General features: G+C 38.5%; 1 protein-coding gene across 1 annotated transcript; it reads right to left on the bottom strand.

The window, feature by feature from the left end:
* Nucleotides 1-9,226: 9,226 nt before the first annotated feature.
* On the bottom strand, nucleotides 9,227-10,127 carry LOC132433277 (small ribosomal subunit protein eS6-like). Its single transcript, XM_060023882.1, has one exon. It carries the CDS (start codon nucleotides 9,884-9,886, stop codon nucleotides 9,236-9,238), a length of 651 nt encoding a protein of 216 aa, XP_059879865.1. The 5' UTR covers nucleotides 9,887-10,127; the 3' UTR covers nucleotides 9,227-9,235.
* Nucleotides 10,128-18,028: the final 7,901 nt, after the last annotated feature.

Raw genomic sequence — 18,028 nt, forward strand, 5'->3', positions numbered from 1 at the left:
AGTCGGCTGCCTGCCTCCTAAGAACCTTCAGGGGAGCCTTGCCCCTTCCTTTCACTGTCCCATATCTACCCCTCCAGTTCTGGAGAGTTCGTTCCCCAGCCCTAGGCCAGAGTAAATGTGGACGACATTGGTGATGCGGAACCCCAGCTCCCAGCTCCCCCTGCCTCTTTTATACCTGTCTTCTTTCCCATCTTATTCTGTTCTTATCTCTCCAGGCACCCTCACCTACCTCCCATCTGTAAATAGCATCAAGAGTCCCTGAAGACAACTCAGAGCACTTTTTTAGCTGCTTCTAGTTTCCCTTTTCCTCTCTCCTGCTAATCCCTGTTAGGGTTGGGTAAAAACTAGCAATTACAGCATTTATGTACCATCCCTGCCTGGTTGCCATATAGCACAGTAAGGATGACTATGCACATCTGTGATAGTGCATTTTACGTGTCCATTTGATGAATCGAGGGGTACCCAGGCATTTGGTTAAAGGTTATTTCAGGGTGTGACTGTGAGGGTGTTTCCAGAAGAGATTAGCATTTGAATCAGTGGAATGAATAAAGTGGATTGCTGTCCCCCGTGTGCACATTAGGCAATCCATTGAGGGCCTGAACAGAACAAAAGATGGAGGAAGGGAGGATTGCCTCCCTCTGCCTGACTTCTGAGCGGGACGTGGATCTTCTGCCCTCAGCGCTCCTGGCTCACCAGCTCTCAGCATTCCAGTTGCACCACCAGCGTCCCCAGTTCTCCAGCCTGCGGATGGCAGATGGTGGTACTTCTCGGCCTCCTTCTCAGCCAGTTCCTTATAAAATATCATATATACTTGTGACGTATGTATTAATCATATGATATTTTATATATGTATATACATAGACATATATTTCTTTACGTTTGTATACGTTACGTGTCATGACATTTAGTACAAGGAGTTGACTATAGGCTATATGGGATATGTATCTCCCATTGGTTCCATTTCTCTGGAGAGCCCTGACTAACACAACAGCATTAAGTGTGTTGGATTAATTTGGGCTTCAGTTGATTGGTCATGGTGCCATGTTGCCCATAGATGTTCAGTCTTTGCTGTCATTGCTCATGTAGACTGGCTGTTTTTATACAACTTTAAACAAAATGTAGGGCAAGGGTCACAGTCAGGTCGCAAAGTAGGAGCTAAGCTGCATCCCATCTCAAAAACTATGGGGCAGTAAAGATGACTGTTAGGTGTATATTAAAGTTATAACGATTAGTGGGCTTCTGGGAGACATCCTGTTGAATGATAAATGAATGAATGAATGAGTGGGAATGGGAAGCTGCAATGCTAAGATTAATACTCATTAACAAAAACAGAGTGAGTCGTGCCCTGGGTTAGTGAGGAACTCCTCCTGGGAGAGGAAAGAATCCAAGTGCCTTCATCGGCACTGGTGCCCTGGTTGATGGCTCAGGGAAGAGAGTTTTTGAATATGATACTGATGGGGCTGTGCAATGAGCCCTTGGCCTCTGAGCTTCTTGTCCCAAGTTACCCTAAAGAAGGGATATAAAAATGGAAAGAGTAGGCTCCCATTTGGAAGTCTAAAAAGCACGATAATATCTTAGGAGCACACCCTCTTCTAAATTCCAGGACTTTGGCAGGGCTAACAGTGATACAGCAGCAAAGGAAAATGACCAGATCATTTGACCTGTGGGGATGAGGTAACAGCAGAGATCAAGAGGTGCAGGGGCAGTTGGAGTATAGCAGTAGCCACAGGGGAAGGCAGGAAGCCACACAGGGAATTCTGGAAGAAGGGGAAGTGGCTTGGGGGGCTTGTAGTCTCAATTGTCTCATGGGGTTGAAGATCAGGGTCACTCATATTATGGCTGTCACCAGTGCTTTCAGTCATTCATTTATTTTTAATTTAAAAAAACTTGTTTGAGTATCTTACAAGTGTCAGAAACAGTGGATGTGTTGGCCTAGGCCAGGGGTCAGTGAATTTATTCTGTGAATGGCCAGCTGGTCAACTCTGCTGCTATGGCACAAAGGCAGCCATAGACAATAAGTAAACAAAGGTTTGCCTGTTGAAAGTATTCCAGTAAAACTTTATTTATAGAAACAGGTGGTGGGCCAGATTTGGCCCATGGGTTATAGTTTGCTAACCCCTAGTTTAGAGAAACAGTGTGCTGGTTATTCTCCGGTGCCTCTCCAGATCTAATCTATAGCCCTTTCCACATGCTCTCTATCCCAAGAGGCTGACTTCTGCAGACTCTGTCACCCAGACTTCTTGCCCTCTGGCTTCTGATTAGATTTGGCCAATGGGAGGCACTGGCAAGAGATCAGAAGTTGGGAGGGGAGAGAGGTGGAGGAATTTAGTCTCTCTACTTCCTGTCTTCCGGACTGTGCTTTGGCAATGGCTGCGTTCCTCTTCCTGTGGCCACAGCTCTGACTGGTAGTTCATACCTATGGCTACACCTCTCACCCAGGTGCAGTATCGGCTCTTCTCCTTGCCCTTCAGCCCTAAAAGTGGTACTGGTTTCCCACTATTCCCAGCCCTGAGAGCTTCTCCATCCCTTGTTGGTTTCCATACCACTGCCCACACCTCATGTGTGGGTCCCTTCATTAAACTTTCTTCAATTCTCCCTTCAAGTGTGTACTCTCTTCCCTGCTGGGCGGTGTCTGAATATGCCCTTGTTGTGGACATTCACTGTTTCCAGGTGTAACAGTGTTGGTTCCAACCTCAAATCCAGGTTGAAACGTGATCTAGGCCAATAAGCACACTGAATCACCCAAGCCATAGTAATTGGTTCTGAAATGGTCTCATAAACCAAGTTGTCCCCACTGGAGGGAATAACAGTATTTGTGGAGAAGCTACCAAGCAGTGGTGTCTATTCCACTGGATTTGAGCCTGGGAGCCTATGAATTTGGAGCTTCCAGTAGCTATTTAGTGAAACCTGAAGACAAGGCCCAACACCAAAGATGGTAAAGTCCAGAGGTGACCTTGTTTGTGGCCCTGGAACTAAATCCACTCCTCAGTGTTTTTGTCAATGAGACAATAAAGTTCCTTATGTTTTCCTAAGCCAGTTTGGGTTGAAGTTTCTGCCATTTGTATCCTAAAGTTTAACTTAAAAAAACAAAACAAAACCTGGGACCACTTTACACAAATTTCGTTATACTCACTGAATTATCTACACAGAAAACCAGGCTTATTTCATCTTTGGATTAGATACACATTAACACGGTGTAGTGAAACATACTGGATTTCAGTAGTGACAGCAGCTAGGGAGATGGTTTGCCATCATCCCACTTCCAAAGGGAAATAACTGGAGCCCAGCTGCATCTTTGCAGAGACTGCCTCCCGTGCCAGACAGACACACCTCCCAAGCCATAATCCCACCCACTTTGACACTTGACAATAGCAAAAAGAGAAAAATCTTCATCTGAATGAACGGGGAGATTGGTGCTATTGTTGGCAAGACAACAAGTTGAAGCCTGGTGTTTATTAACTGTTGTAAACAAATTGTGAACTGGTGCCAGGAACCAAAATAGAGACAACTGGGCATAATAAACATTAATTCTCAAAGAGATCATCTAACAACCTAAAAGATCTTTTGTGGACTCCAAGGCATTAATTATACTAGACCTTGTTCTGTTCATTAATTCATTTAAGAATTTGCTGAGTAAATGTCAGCCTGATGCAGTACAGGCACGGCAAATAGTTCTCATTTCTTGTGCCAATTGTGGTTGCGGCTGCCCAGTGGGCTGTGTTGAGAAAGATTGTGAGGCCAAATCTGGGTTCAACAAGAATGAATATTATAGTTGATTAAATGTGTCTTTGGTGGAAGTGGAAGAAAGGGGTGCCCAAGGAGTTTGTCATCTCTGTGAGTTGAAAAGGGCCTTGCCTAGAGTAAGAAGGAGTAGATTTTGGGGTAAGTCACTTCCAGTCTATGTGCCTTTATTTCTGCAAATCTGTAAAATCGGGGAATTGATCTAAATAACTTACAATGTACCTCCTTGCTTCCCTTATTCATTTATACATTCTTTTTTAATTGAAGTATAGTTGATGTACAATATTATGTTAGTGTCGGGTGTACTACATAATGATTTGATATTTGCATGCATTATGAAATCACCACAATAAGTCTAGTAACCATCTGTCACCATACAAAGTTACTACAATATTATTGACCACATTCCTTATGCTGTATATTACATCCCCATGACCTATTTATGATGTAACTGGAGAGTTGTACCTCTTAATCCCCTTCACCTGTTTCATACATCTGCTACCCCGCTCCTTTATGGCAACCCATTTGTTCTTTGTATCTATAAGTCTGTTTTCATTTTGGTTTGTGTGTTTTTTGTTTCTTAGATTCCACACGTAAGTGAGATTATGCAATATTTGTCTTTCTCTGTCTGACTTATTTCACTTAGCACAGTGGTTGCGGCCTTTTTGGCACCAGAGACCAGTTTCGTGGAAGACAGTTTTTCCACAGATGGAGGTGGGGTGGGGTGGGGGCGATGCTTCAGGCAGTAATGCAAGCGATGGTTCAGGTGGTGATGCAAGCGATGGGGAGTGATGGGGGGCAGCAGATGAAGCTTCACTCGCTTGCCTGCCTCTCACCTCCTGCTGTGTGGCCTGGTTCCTAGCAGGCCACAGACCGGTACCAGTCCGTGCCCGGGGGTTGGGGACCCCTGACTTAGCATAATACCCTCTATATCCATCCATATTGTTGCAAATGGCAAGGTTTCATTATTTTTATGGCTGAGTAATATTCCATTGATTGTACCATATCTTCTTTATCCATTTTTCTATAGATGAACACTTAGGTTGTTTCCATATCTTGGCTATTGTAAATAATGCTGTAATGAACATTGGGGTGCATATATCTTTTTGAGTAAGTGTTTTTGTTTTCCTCAGGTAAATACCCAGAGGTGAAATTGCTGGATCATATGGTAGTTCTATCTTTAATTTTTTGAAGGCTCTCCATACTGTTTTCCACAGTGGCTGCACCAATTTACAGTCCCCCCAACAGTGCACGGGGCTTCCCTTTTCTCCACGTCCTTGCCAACACTGACTACTTGTTGCCTTTTTGATGATGGCCATTCTGACAGGTGTGAGGTGGCATCTCATTGTGGTTTTGATTTGCAAATCCCTCATGATTAGTGATGTTGAGCGTCTTTTCGTGCATCTGTTGGCCATCTATATGTCTTCTTTGGAACATGTCTATTCAGGTCCTCTGCCAATTTTTCAATTGGGTTGTTTTTTTGATGTTGTTGGGTTGTACGAATTCTTTGTACATTTTGGAAGCTATCCCCTTATGAGAGGTATCGTTTGCAGATATCTTCTTCCATTCAGTAGACTGTCTTTTCGTTTTGTTTATAGTTTCCTTCGCTGTGCAGAAACTTATATGGTCAATTAATCTGTGACACAGGAGGCAAGAATATATAATGGGGGAAAAGACAGGCTCTTCAATAAATGGTTTTGGGAGAACTTGACAGCTACATGTGAAAGAATCAAACTGGACTACTGTCTCACACCATATACAAAAATAAACTAAAAATGGCTTAAAGGCTTAAATATAAGACCTGAAACCATAAAACTCCTAGAAGAAGATACTTATCCATTCTTTTATTCATTGGCTTATGCTTAGCAGCTAGGGTTGATATTTGTCCTTGTGTTTGGGGTGATACTCCATTTTATGAATGCAGTTCTTTCTAATGTAGAAACCAGAAACTTACTTTCCCACCATCCTATGTAGTAAGAATGCAACCATGGAATCTAGGTCCACCAAATTCAGGCGTATCTGTTCTGAATTTGTTTGGAATCTGGTGATGGTTAGAGGTAAGCTCTGCACAGAATCCATCTGGCAAGGATGAAGACAGAGACATCAGTTTGTTGAAGCTGCAGTCTCAGAGGGTCTGCAGGTAATGTCCAGTGCTTGGCTGTGAAGGGAGCTCCAGCTCGGGGGACCCCTGATGACTTCATGGGAGCAGCTCTGCAGTACAGGTGGAGACATCTTTCCTGGATGCAATCCATCTGTGGGCCTCCTTTAGTGACTTTAGCTGTTTAATTCTTTTTAAAATAAAATCTTTTTACTGCTGAAATGAGCCAGAGTGTGTTTCTTAGTTCTCAAAAAGCTCAACAATTTATGATCAAGAGTGAATGCCTTCAAACAGACGTTTTTTCTCCTTTAAAGGTGAAAATTTTAATTCTCTTTTATGAATTATAAAGAGTATGCTTAGCTAATACTTTATAGTATATTTTGTTCTAATTATCAGTAAGATAATTGTTGCAGATGGATAAATATGAATCTTATGGGGAGATGTTTCTCACTTTTATCTTCTTCATTACTCTAAGCGCACTAAAGAAAACGAAATTCCTTCAGTATTTATGGTTCACAGTTTTAAATTGCGAAAAGGACCCCTCTTCTAATTATTGTTAGTATGATTATCAGCGTTTGCAGGAGTGCTTGGTTAGGTTTCTATACTTCAATTATTTTCTTTCTTTTTTTCTCTGACTACATGTTAGATCTCTTTCTTTTACTTTAACCTTTGCTTTCCACTGCTTTTTTTTTTTTTTACATCTTTATTGGAGTATAATTGCTTTACAATGGTGTGTTAGTTTCTGCTGTATAACAAAGTGAATCAGCTATACATATACATATATCCCCATATCTCCTCCCTCTTGCATCTCCCTCCCACCCTCCCTATCCCACCTCTCTAGGTGGTCACAAAGCACTGAGCTGATCTCTCTGTGCTATGCGACTGCTTCCCACTAGCTATCTATTTTACATTTGGTAGTGTATATATGTCCATGCCACTCTCTCATTTTGTCACAGCTTACCCTTCCCCCTCCCCATATCCTCAAGTCCATCCTCTAGTAGGTCTGTGTCTTTATTCCCGTCTTACCCCTAGGTTCTTCATGACATTTTCTTTTTCTTAGATTCCATATATATGTGTTAGCATACAGTATTTGTCTTTCTCTTTCTGACTTACTTCACTCTGTATGACAGACTCTAGGTCCATCCACCTCACTACAAACAACTCAATTTAGTTTCATTTTATGGCTGAGTAATATTCCATTGTATATATGTGCCCCATCTTCTTTATCCATTCATCTGATGATGGACACTTAGGTTGCTTCCATCTCCTGGCTATTGTAAATAGAGCTGCGATGAACATTTTGGTACATGACTCTTTTTGAATTATGGTTTTCTCAGGGTATATGCCCAGTAGTGGGATTGCTGGGTCATATGGTAGTTCTATTTGTACTTTTTTAAGGAACCTCCATACTGTTCTCTATAATGGCTGTACCAATTCACATTCCCACCAGCAGTTCAAGAGTGTTCCTTTTCTCCACAACCTCTCCAGCATTTATTGTTTGTAGATTTTTTGATGATGGCCATTCTGACTGGTGTGAGATGATATTGTAGTTTTGATTTGCATTTCTCTAATGATTAATGATGTTGAGCATTCTTTCATGTGTTTGTTGGCACTCTGTATATCTTCTGTGGAGAAATGTCTATTTAGGTCTTCTGCCCATTTTTGGATTGGGTTGTTTGTTTCTTTGTTATTGAGCTGCATGAGCTGCTTGTAAATTTTGGAGATGAATCCTTTGTCAGTTGCTTCATTTGCAAATATTTTCTCCCATTCTGAGGGTTGTCTTTTGGTCTTGTTTATGGTTTCCTTTGCTGTGCAAAAGCTTTTAAGCTTCATTAGGTCCCATTTGTTTATTTTTGTTTTTATTTCCATTTCTCTAGGAGGTGGGTCAAAAAGGATCTTGCTGTGATTTATGTCATAGAGTGTTCTGCCTATGTTTTCCTCTAAGAGTTTGATAGTTTCTGGCCTTATATTTAGGTCTTTAATCCATTTTGAGCTTATTTTTGTGTATGGTGTTAGGGAATGTTCTAATCTCATATTTTTACATGTACCTGTCCAGTTTTCCCAGCACCACTTATTGAAGAGGCTGTCCTTTCTGCACTGTACATTCCTGCCTCCTTTATCAAACATAAGGTGACCATATGTGTGTGGGTTTATCTCTGGACTTTCTGTCCTGTTCCATTGATCTATATTTCTTTGTTTGTGCCGGTACCATACTGTCTTGATTACTGTAGCTTTGTAGTATAGTCTGAAGTCAGGGAGCCTGAGTCCTCCAGCTCCGTTTTTATTCCTCAAGATTGCTTTGACTCTTCAGGGTCATTTTTGTTTCCATACAAATTGTGAAATTTTTTGTTCTAGTTCTGTGAAAAATGCCATTGGTGGTTTGATAGGGATTGCATTGAATCTGTAGATTTCTTTGGGTAGTAGAGTCATTTTCACAATGTTGATTCTTCCAATCCAAGAACATGGTATATCTCTCCATCTATTTGTATCATCTTTAATTTCTTTCATCAGTGTCTTATAATTTTCTGCATGCAGGTCTTTTGTCTCCTTAGGTAGGTTTAATCCTAGATATTTTATTCTTTTTGTTGCAGTGGTAAATGGGAGTGTTTTCTTGATTTCACTTTTAGATTTTTCATCATTAATGTATATGAATGCCAGAGATTTCTGTGCATTAATTTTGTATCCTGCTACTTTACCAAATTCATTGATTAGCTCTAGTAGTTTTCTGGTAGCATCTTTAGGATTCTCTATGTATAGTATCATGTCATTTGCTAACAGTGACAGCTTTACTTCTTTTTTTTGAGAAGGATAGGTTTGAGAAGGATAGGTGTTAGCTTTTCTCTACCTCCATTTTCTTTAATTTTCTAATGATTAGAAGTAAATATCTCATGAGGGGGAATTGCCACAGCAAAGAAACTCACTTGACTATTTATCTTTATGAGAGTTTCTTTAGAAAATTTGAAACATACTCCCCAAACTCTATGGGCAAGAAAGACCACATTGCTTCATTTTCTTTAATCAATTGAAATTTCACTTCAACTTCCAGCCTACAATACTGTTGAAAAACAGGTGTTTAGTAGTCATGTGTCAAAGTAAGCTTAAGGTGCTCTCTACCTCCTTCATATTATCCATCAACAAACCATCCTCCCATTTGAAATAGATAATATTTTCTTGACTTTTTATGCTAAAGTGGTAGTCACATGCAAATTGAAACTTTTTCTAGAACCTGATTGTTGCTCTTTGTGTGTGTGTGTGTGTGTGTGTGTGTGTGTGTGTGAGTGATGTCTGATCTTATTTATTTGTTACTCTTAGAATATCTCATTTTTGACTGGACTCAGAAGGAGAAGCTCTCAGAGAGGACAGCCTCTGTCTCTTGGCATTCTGTTCCTGGCCTTTCTATTTGGCCTTCTTCATTCTCTTGGCCAAAAGGTTAGCATATTCTGAAGCCTCTTCCTTATTTTTCTTAGTACGCTGTTTCTTCAAAGCAATATGCCAAAGTTTGTGTTGCAGAACACGTGGAGTAACAAGACGCTGAATCTTGGGTGCTTTGGTCCTAGGTTTCTTACCTTCTTTGTTTAGGGGCTTTCTCAAAACACACTCTTTAGAGAGATTGAAAAGTTTGTGGATTCTGCTAGCTTTTTTGGGCCCCAGGCGACGAGGCACAGTAGTATCAGTGAGTCCAGGAATATCTTTCTCCCCTTTCTTTACAGTGACCAAATTGAGAATGCTCAGATTGGCATCCACAATGCAACACCATACAGATTTGTGCTTTCTTTCTCCAGTCCTCCTTGGTCTGTAACAGGAATGCCCCTTACTCAGTAGCAGGCGGACTTGGCCATGGGTCAGGACACCCTGCTTCATGGGGAAACCCTGTTTGACATTCCCACCACTGATTCGGACCACATAACCCTTCCGTTCTTCACCCAGAACATCAGCAGCAACTTCTGTGGCCATACGCTTCTCATAAAAGGTACGAAGTTTTCGTTCATCGTCCACTTCAATGAGCTTCTGGCAGCCAGTGGCCAGGAAAGAGATGTTCAGCTTCATTCTGAAGCGGCCAACTGCCACCGAGGCGCCACGAAAAAGAGACCCCCTGATTGTTGCTCTTATGGGAACAACATATGGGAATTTTGGAGCCTAAACATTAGAGGCTTCTTCCTCCTCTTGTCCTCCTAGCCCTTCCTCCCCTAGGGACTTAGATTCCTAGGGTCCTACAGCAGAGCAAAAACTTAATGGATACAGCTTCCAGTTCCAGCTATGATAGAAAACAGGTATCAGATTGGTTTCAGAAAAATAAGTATCAGATTGGTTTCCCACATCTTTAGGATCTCCTATGCATAGTGTCATGTCATCTAGTATCATAGTAACTAGTAACTAGTATCATAGTGTCATGTCATCTGCAAACAGTGGCAGTTTTATTTCTTTTCCAATTTGTATTCCTTTTATTTCTTTTTCTTCTGTGATTGTCGTGGCTAGGACTTACAAAACTATGTTGAATAACAGTGGTGAGAGTGGGCAGCTTTGTCTTGTTCCTGATCTTAGAGGAAATGGTTTCAGTTTTTCACCATTGAGAATGGTGTTGGCTGTGGGTTTGTCATATATGGCCTTTATTATGTTGGGGTAGGTTCCCTCTATGCCTACTTTCTGGAGAGTTTTTATCATAAATCGGTGTTGAATTTTGTTGAAAGCTTTTTCTGCATCTATTAAGATGATCATATGGTTTTTATCCTTCAATTTGTTAATATGGTATATTACATTGATTGGTTTGCATATATTGACGAATCCTTGCATTCTTGGGATAAACCCCACTTGATCATTGTGTATGATTCTTTTAATGTGCTATTGGATTCTGTTTGCTAGTATTTTGTTGAGGAGCTTTGCCTCTATGTTCATCAGTGATATTGGCCTGTAGTTTTCTCTCTTTGTGACATCTTTGTCTGGTTTTGGTATCAGGGTGATGGTGGCCTCGTAGAATGAGTTTGGGAGTGTTCCCCCCTCTGCTATATTTTGGAAGAGTTTGAGAAGGATAGGTGTTAGCTCTTCTCTAAATGTTTGATAGAATTCGCCTGTGAAGCCATCTGGTCCTGGGCTTTTGTTTGTTGGAAGATTTTTAATCACAGTTTCAGTTTCATTACTTGTGATTGGTCTGTTCATATTTTATATTTCTTCCTGGGCTTCCCTGGTGGTGCAGTGGTTGAGAGTCTGCCTGCCAATGCAGGGGACACGGGTTCGTGCCGCAGTCCGGGAAGATCCCACATGCCTCTGAGCGTCTGGGCCCATGAGCCATGGCTGCTGAGCCTGCACATCGGGAGCCTGTGCTCCACAACGGGAGAGGCCACAACAGTGAGAGGCCCATGTACAGCAAAAAAAAAAAAAAATATATATATATATATATATATATATATATATATATATATATATATATATATATCTTTCTGGTTCAGTCTCAGAAGGTTGTGCTTTTCTAAGAATTTGTCCATTTCTTCCAGACTCTCCATTTTATTTGCATATAGTTGCTTGTAGTAATCTCTCATGATCCTTTGTATTTCTGCACTGTCAGTTGTTACTTCTTTTTCATTTCTAATTCTGTTGATTTGAGTCGTCTCCCTTTTTTTCTTGATGAGTCTGGCTAATGGTTTATCAATTTTGTTTCTCTTCTCAGAGAACCAGCTTTTAGTTTTACTGATCTTTGCTATCGTTTCCTTCATTTCTTTTTCATTTATTTCTGATCTGATCTTTATGATTTCTTTCCTTCTGCTAACTTTGGGGGTTTTTTCCTTCTTTTTCTCTAATTGCTTTAGGTGTAAGGTTAGGTTGTTTATTTGAGATTTTTCTTATTTCTTGAAGTAGGGTTGTATTGCTATAAACTTCCCTCTTAGAACTGCTTTTGCTGCATCCCATAGATTTTGGGTTATCGTGTTTTCATTGTCACTTGTTTCTAGATATTTTCTGATTTCTTCAGTGATCTGTTGGTTATTTAGTAGTACATTGTTTAGCTTCCATGTGTTTGGTTTTTCACAGTTCTCTTTCCTCTAATTGATATCTAGTCTCATAGTGTGTGGTCAGAAAAGATACTTGATACAATTTCAGTTTTCTTAAATTTACCAAGGCTTGATTTGTGACCCAGGATATGGTCTATCCTGGAGAATAGTCCATGAACACTTGAGAAGAAAGTGTATTCTGGTTTTTTTGGATGGAATGTCCTATAAATATCAGTGAAGTCCATCTTGTTTGATGTGTCATCTAAAGCTTGTGTTTCCTTATTTATTTTCATTTTGGATGATCTGTCCATTGGTGAAAGTGGGGTGCTGAAGTCCCTTTGTTGTGTTACTGTTGATTTCCCCTTTTATGGTTGTTAGCATTTGCCTTATGTATTGAGGTGCTTCTAGGTTGGGTGCATATATATTTACAATTGTTATATCTTCTTCTTGGATTGATCCTTTGATCATTATGTAGTTCCTTCTTTGTCTCTTGTAATAGTCTTTATTTTATAGTCTATTTTGTCTGATATGAGAATTGCCACTCCAGCTTTCTTTTGATTTCCATTTGCATGGAATACCTTTTTCCATCCCCTCACTTTCAGTCTGTATGTGTCCCTAGATCTGAAGTGGGTCTCTTGTAGACAGCATATATATGGGTCTCATTTTTGTATCCATTCAGCCAGTCTGTGTCTTTTGGCTGGAGCATTTAATCCATTTACATTTAAGGTAATTATCGATATGTATTTTCCTATTACCATTTTCTTAATTGTTTTCTATTTGTTTTGGTTGTTTTTTAATTTGCATTCAATTTATTAAAATTACAATTTAAATTAGCTCTTAAACCTTCAAAGAGAAATTCTATTTAATAAATGCACATATACATCTAATATTTTTGTTAAAAAACATGCAGTTCTTCCTTGTTCTTTGATCAATGCTCAGTTGAGTTGTAAGTTTCACAGATTAATTTCCCCTATACATTTGGCACCATTTATAAACCTGATTAATTCAATTTCCTTAGACATTTTAAATTACAATTACAAATTTTAACACATCAAAATCCCTCAAGCATTTCAAACACTTAACAAGAAAGATTTACAAATCTAATAAGCAACAACTTCTTAACCACTTCTTTAACCACTGCTTATAAACGTAAGAAGTCTAAATTTCTAGAGTATTAAAGTATCAAATATTTAAATATTGTATACAAACAACTTCTCTTATCTTAGTTATCAGTTTAAAATCACAGGTACAAAATGTGCATCCCTCAAATATTTCATCTTGAAATCAAAATTCTAACACCCAATAAATAATCCTGAAAAACCCAAATTACAGCCTGTAAGTTTAATGTCAATCACATTTTCTTTTTTTTTCACACACACACTGTATTTTATTTGTACAAGAGATAACTAAACTGACACCAAGCATTGTAAATGGATGACCACAACAAAACTAACAATGATTGCAATTACCAAACACGAAACACACTCATACTATGTCATAATATTGACATTCAGTCCAGTAATCCTCCACTGAAACAGCTCCTTTACTTTGCAGTGAAAATTGATTGGTATATTTTTTGCCTCTTAGTTCTTGTGGGATTTTTTTTTTATTGAAACAGAAAGTCAAAAAAATTATAATCATCCTCATCAGTTCACTCAGTCTCATGTAATTAATTTTTTTTGACCTTGATCTTTTGTTAGCACTTTTATGAATTCATCAGTTTTCCGTTAGAGTTCTGAAAATGCTTATTCATTCAGTTCAGCATTATAGTCAATAACCAGAAACTTGTACTTGTCAGAGTCTTTTCCGTGAATTACTTGAGGATGAAACACTTCTATAGGAACATATTTGCAAAAGTATCAGAGTACACCCAGAACTGTCTGTAAATGATAAAAGACTTAAAAATGACCCTGGTTAAAGATTTGATGAAAGTTCATAATAATGCAATTGACAAGGAAATTTAGTTATTTCTGAGGTATGCATTTTAAAGTAGTAACTAGAATTATGACTTACAACATTATATTAGAACATAAGATTTTTAGAAATTTCATGTAATGTCTGAAACATTTATATTAACATATTTCCATACAAATAACCCAAAGAAACTTTAGTATTAGTTGTTTTTTTTGTTTTGCTTTTTTTTATATGGCAGGCTCTTATTAGTCCACAATTTTATACACATCAGTGTATACATGTCAATCCCAATCGCCCAATTCAGCACACCAGCATCCCCACCCCACTGCAGTTTTCCCCCCTTGGTGTCCATACGTTTGTCCTCTACATCTGTGTCTCAACATCTGCCCTGCAAATCGGTTCATCTGTACCATTTTTCTAGATTCCACATACATGCGTTAATATACGATATTTGTTTTTCTCCTTCTGACTTACTTCGCTCTGTATGACAGTCTCTGGATCCATCCATGTCTCAACAAATGACTCAATTTCGTTCCTTTTTATGGCTGAGTAATATTCCATTGTATATATGTACCACAACTTCTTTATTCATTCATCTGTCGATGGGCATTTAGGTTGCTTCCATGACCTGGCTATTGTAAATAGTGCTGCAATGAACATTGGGGTGCATGTGTCTTTTTGAATTATGGTTTTCTCTGGGTATATGCCCAGTAGTGGGATTGCTGGATCATATGGTAATTCTATGTTTAGTTTTTTAAAGGAACCTCCATAGTGTTCTCCATAGTGGCTGTATCAATTTACATTCCCACCAACAGTGCAGGAGGGTTCCCTTTTCGACACACCGTCTCCAGCATTTGTTGTTTGTAGATTTTCTGATGATGCCCATTCTAACCGGTGTGGGATGATCCCTCATTGTAGTTCTGATTTGCAGTTCTCTAATAATTAGTGATGTTGAGCTGCTATTCATGTGCTTCTTGGCCATCTGTATGTCTTCTTTGGAGAAATGTCTATTTAGGTCTTCTGCCCATTTTTGGATTAGGTTGTTTGTTTCTTTAATATTGAGCTTCATGAGCTGTTTATATATTTGGGAGATTAATCCTTTGTCCGTTGATTCATTTGCAAATATTTTCTCCTATTCTGAGGGTTGTCTTTTTGTCTTGTTTATGGTTTCCTTTGCTGTGCAAAAGCTTTTAAGTTTCATTAGGTCCCATTTGTTTATTTTTGTTTTTATTTCCATTTCTCTAGGAGGTGGGTCATAAAGGATCTTGCTGTGATTTATGTTAAAGAGTGTTCTTCCTATGTTTTCCTCTAAGAGTTTTGTAGCGTCTGGTCTTACATTTAGATCTCGAACCCATTTTGAGTTTATTTCTATGGTGTTAGGGAGTGTTCTAATTTCATGCTTTTACATGTAGCTGTCCAGTTTTCCCAGCACCACTTATTGAAGAGACTGTCTTTTCTCCATTGTATATCCTTGCTTCCTTTGTCGTAGATTAGTTGACCATAGGTGCGTGGGTTTATCTCTGGGCTTTCTATCTTGTTCCATTGATCTATGTTTCTGTGTTTGTGCCAGTACAATATTGTCTTGATTACTGTAGCTTTGTAGTATAGTGTGAAGTCAAGGAGTCTGATTCCTCCTGCTCTGTTTTTTTCCCTCAAGACTGCTTTGGCTATTCGGGGTCTTTTGTGTCTCCATACAAATTTTAATATGATTTGTTCTAGTTCCATAAAAAATGCCATTGGTAGGTTGATAGGGATTGCATTGAATCTGTAGATTGAATTGGGTAGTATAGTCATTTCCACAGTATTGATTCTTCCAATCCAAGAACGTGGTATATCTTCCCATCTGTTGGTATCATCTTTAATTTCTTTCATCAGTGTCTTATAGTTTTCTGCATACAGGTCTTTTGTCTCCTTAGGTAGGTTTATTCCTAGGTATTTTATTCTTTTTGTTGCAGTGGTAAATGGGAGTGTTTCCTTAATTTCTCTTTCAGATTTTTCATCATTAGTGTATAGGAATGCAAGAGATTTCTGCATTAATTTTGTATCCTGCTACTTTACCAAATTCATTGATTAGCTCTAGTAGTTTTCTGGTGGCATTTTTAGGATTCTCTGTATATAGTATCATGTCATCTGCAAACAGTGACAGTTTTACTTCTTTTTTTCCAATTTGTATTCCTTTTATTTCTTTTTCTTCTCTCATTGCTGTGGCTAGGACTTCCAAAACTATGTTGAATAATAATGATGAGAGTGGTCATCCTTGTCTCATTCCTGATCTTAGAGAAAATGCTTTCAGTTTTTCACCTTTGAGAATGATGTTTGCTGTGGGTTTGTCGTATATGGCCTTTATTATGTTGAGGTAGTTTCCCTCTATGCCCACTTTCTGGAGAGTTTTTATCATAAATGGGTTTTGAATTTTGTCAAAAACTTTTTCTGCATCTATTGAGATGATCATATGGTTTTTATTCTTCAATTTGTTAATATGTTGTATCACATTGATTGATTTGCATATATTGAAGAATCCTTGCATCCCTGGGATAAATCCCACTTGATCGTGGTATATGATCCTTTTAATGTGTTGTTGGATTCTGTTTGCTAGTATTTTGTTGAGGATTTTTACATCTATATTCATCAGTGATATTGGTCTGTAATTTTCATTTTTTGTAGTATCTTTGTCTGGTTTTGGTATCAGGGTGATGGTGGCCTCATAGAATGAGTTTGGGAGTGTTCCTTCCTCTGCAATTTTTTGGAAGAGTTTGAGAGGGATGGGTGTTAGCTCTTCTCTAAATGTTTGATACAATTCACCTGTGAAGCCATCTGGTCCCGGACTTTTGTTTGTTGGGAGATTTTTTTAATACAGTTTCAGTTTCATTACTTGCGATTGGTCTGTTCATGTTTTCTGTTTCTTCCTGGTTCAGTCTTGGAAGCTTATACCTTTCTAAGAATTTGTCCATTTCTTCCAGGTTGTCCATTTTATTGGCATAGAGTTGCTTGTAGTAGTCTCTTAGGATGCTTTGTATTTCTGTGGTGTCTGTTGTAACTTCTCCTTTTTCATTTCTAATTTTATTGATATGAGTCCTCTCCCTCTTTTTCTTGATGAGTCTGGCTAATGGTTTATCAATTTTGTTTATCTTCTCAAAGAACCAGCTTTTAGTTTTATTGATCTTTGCTATTGTTTTCTTTGTTTCTATTTCATTTGTTTCTGCTCTGATCTTTATGATTTCTTTCCTACTGCTAACTTTGGGTTTTGTTTGTTCTTCTTTCTCTAGTTCCTTTAGGTGTAAGGTTAGATTGTTTACTTGAGATTTTTTTTCTTTCTTGAGGTAGGCTTGTATAGCTATAATCTTCCCCCTTAGAACTGCTTTTGTTGCAACCCATAGGCTTTGGATCATTGTGTTTTCATTGTCATTTGTCTCTAGGTATTTCTTGATTTCCTCTTTGATTTCTTCAGTGATCTCCTGGTTATTTAGTAACGTATTGTTTAGCCTCCATGTGTTTGTGTTTTTTACATTTTTTTCCCTGTAATTGATTTCTAATCTCATAGCGTTGTGGTCAGAAAAGATGCTTGATATGATTTCAATTTTCTTAAATTTACTCAGGCTTGATTTGTGGCCCAAGATGTGATCTATCCTGTAGAATGTTCCATGCACACTTGAGAAGAAAGTGTAATCTGCTTTTTTTGGATGGAATGTCCTATAAATATCAGTTAAATCTATCTGGTCTGTTGTTTCATTTAAAGCTTCTGTTTCCTTATTTATTTTCATTTTGGATGCTCTGTCCATTGGTGTAAGTGAGGTGTTCAAGTCCCCCACTATTATTGTGTTACTGTCCATTTCCTCTTTTATAGCTGTTAGCTGTTGCCTTATGTATTGAGGTGCTCCTATGTTGGGTGCATATATATTTATAATTGTTATATCTTCTTCTTGAATTGATCCCTTGATCATTATGTAGTGTCCTTCCTTGTCTCTTGTAACATTCTTTATTTTAAAGTCTATTTTATCTGATATGAGTATAGCTACTCCAGCTTTCTTTTGATTTCCATTTGTATGGAATATCTTTTTCCATCCCCTCACTTTCAGTTTGTATGTGTCCCTAGGTCTTAATTGGGTCTCTTGTAGACAGCATATATATCGGTCTTGTTTTTGTATCCATTCCACAAGCCTGTGTCTTTTGGTTGGAGCATTTAATCCATTCACGTTTAAGGTAATTATTGATATGTATGTTCCTATGACCATTTTCTTAATTGTTTTGGCTTTGTTTTCATAGGTGTTCGTTTTCTCTTGTGTTTCCCACTTAG

Source organism: Delphinus delphis, chromosome 11 (genome assembly GCF_949987515.2).
Source record: "Delphinus delphis chromosome 11, mDelDel1.2, whole genome shotgun sequence".
NCBI classification, from domain to species: Eukaryota; Metazoa; Chordata; class Mammalia; order Artiodactyla; family Delphinidae; genus Delphinus; species Delphinus delphis.

Bases quoted from the DNA above. Each gene is read 5' to 3' on its own strand.
- LOC132433277 (XM_060023882.1), bottom strand. From the start codon at position 9,886: ATGAAGCTGAACATCTCTTTCCTGGCCACTGGCTGCCAGAAGCTCATT.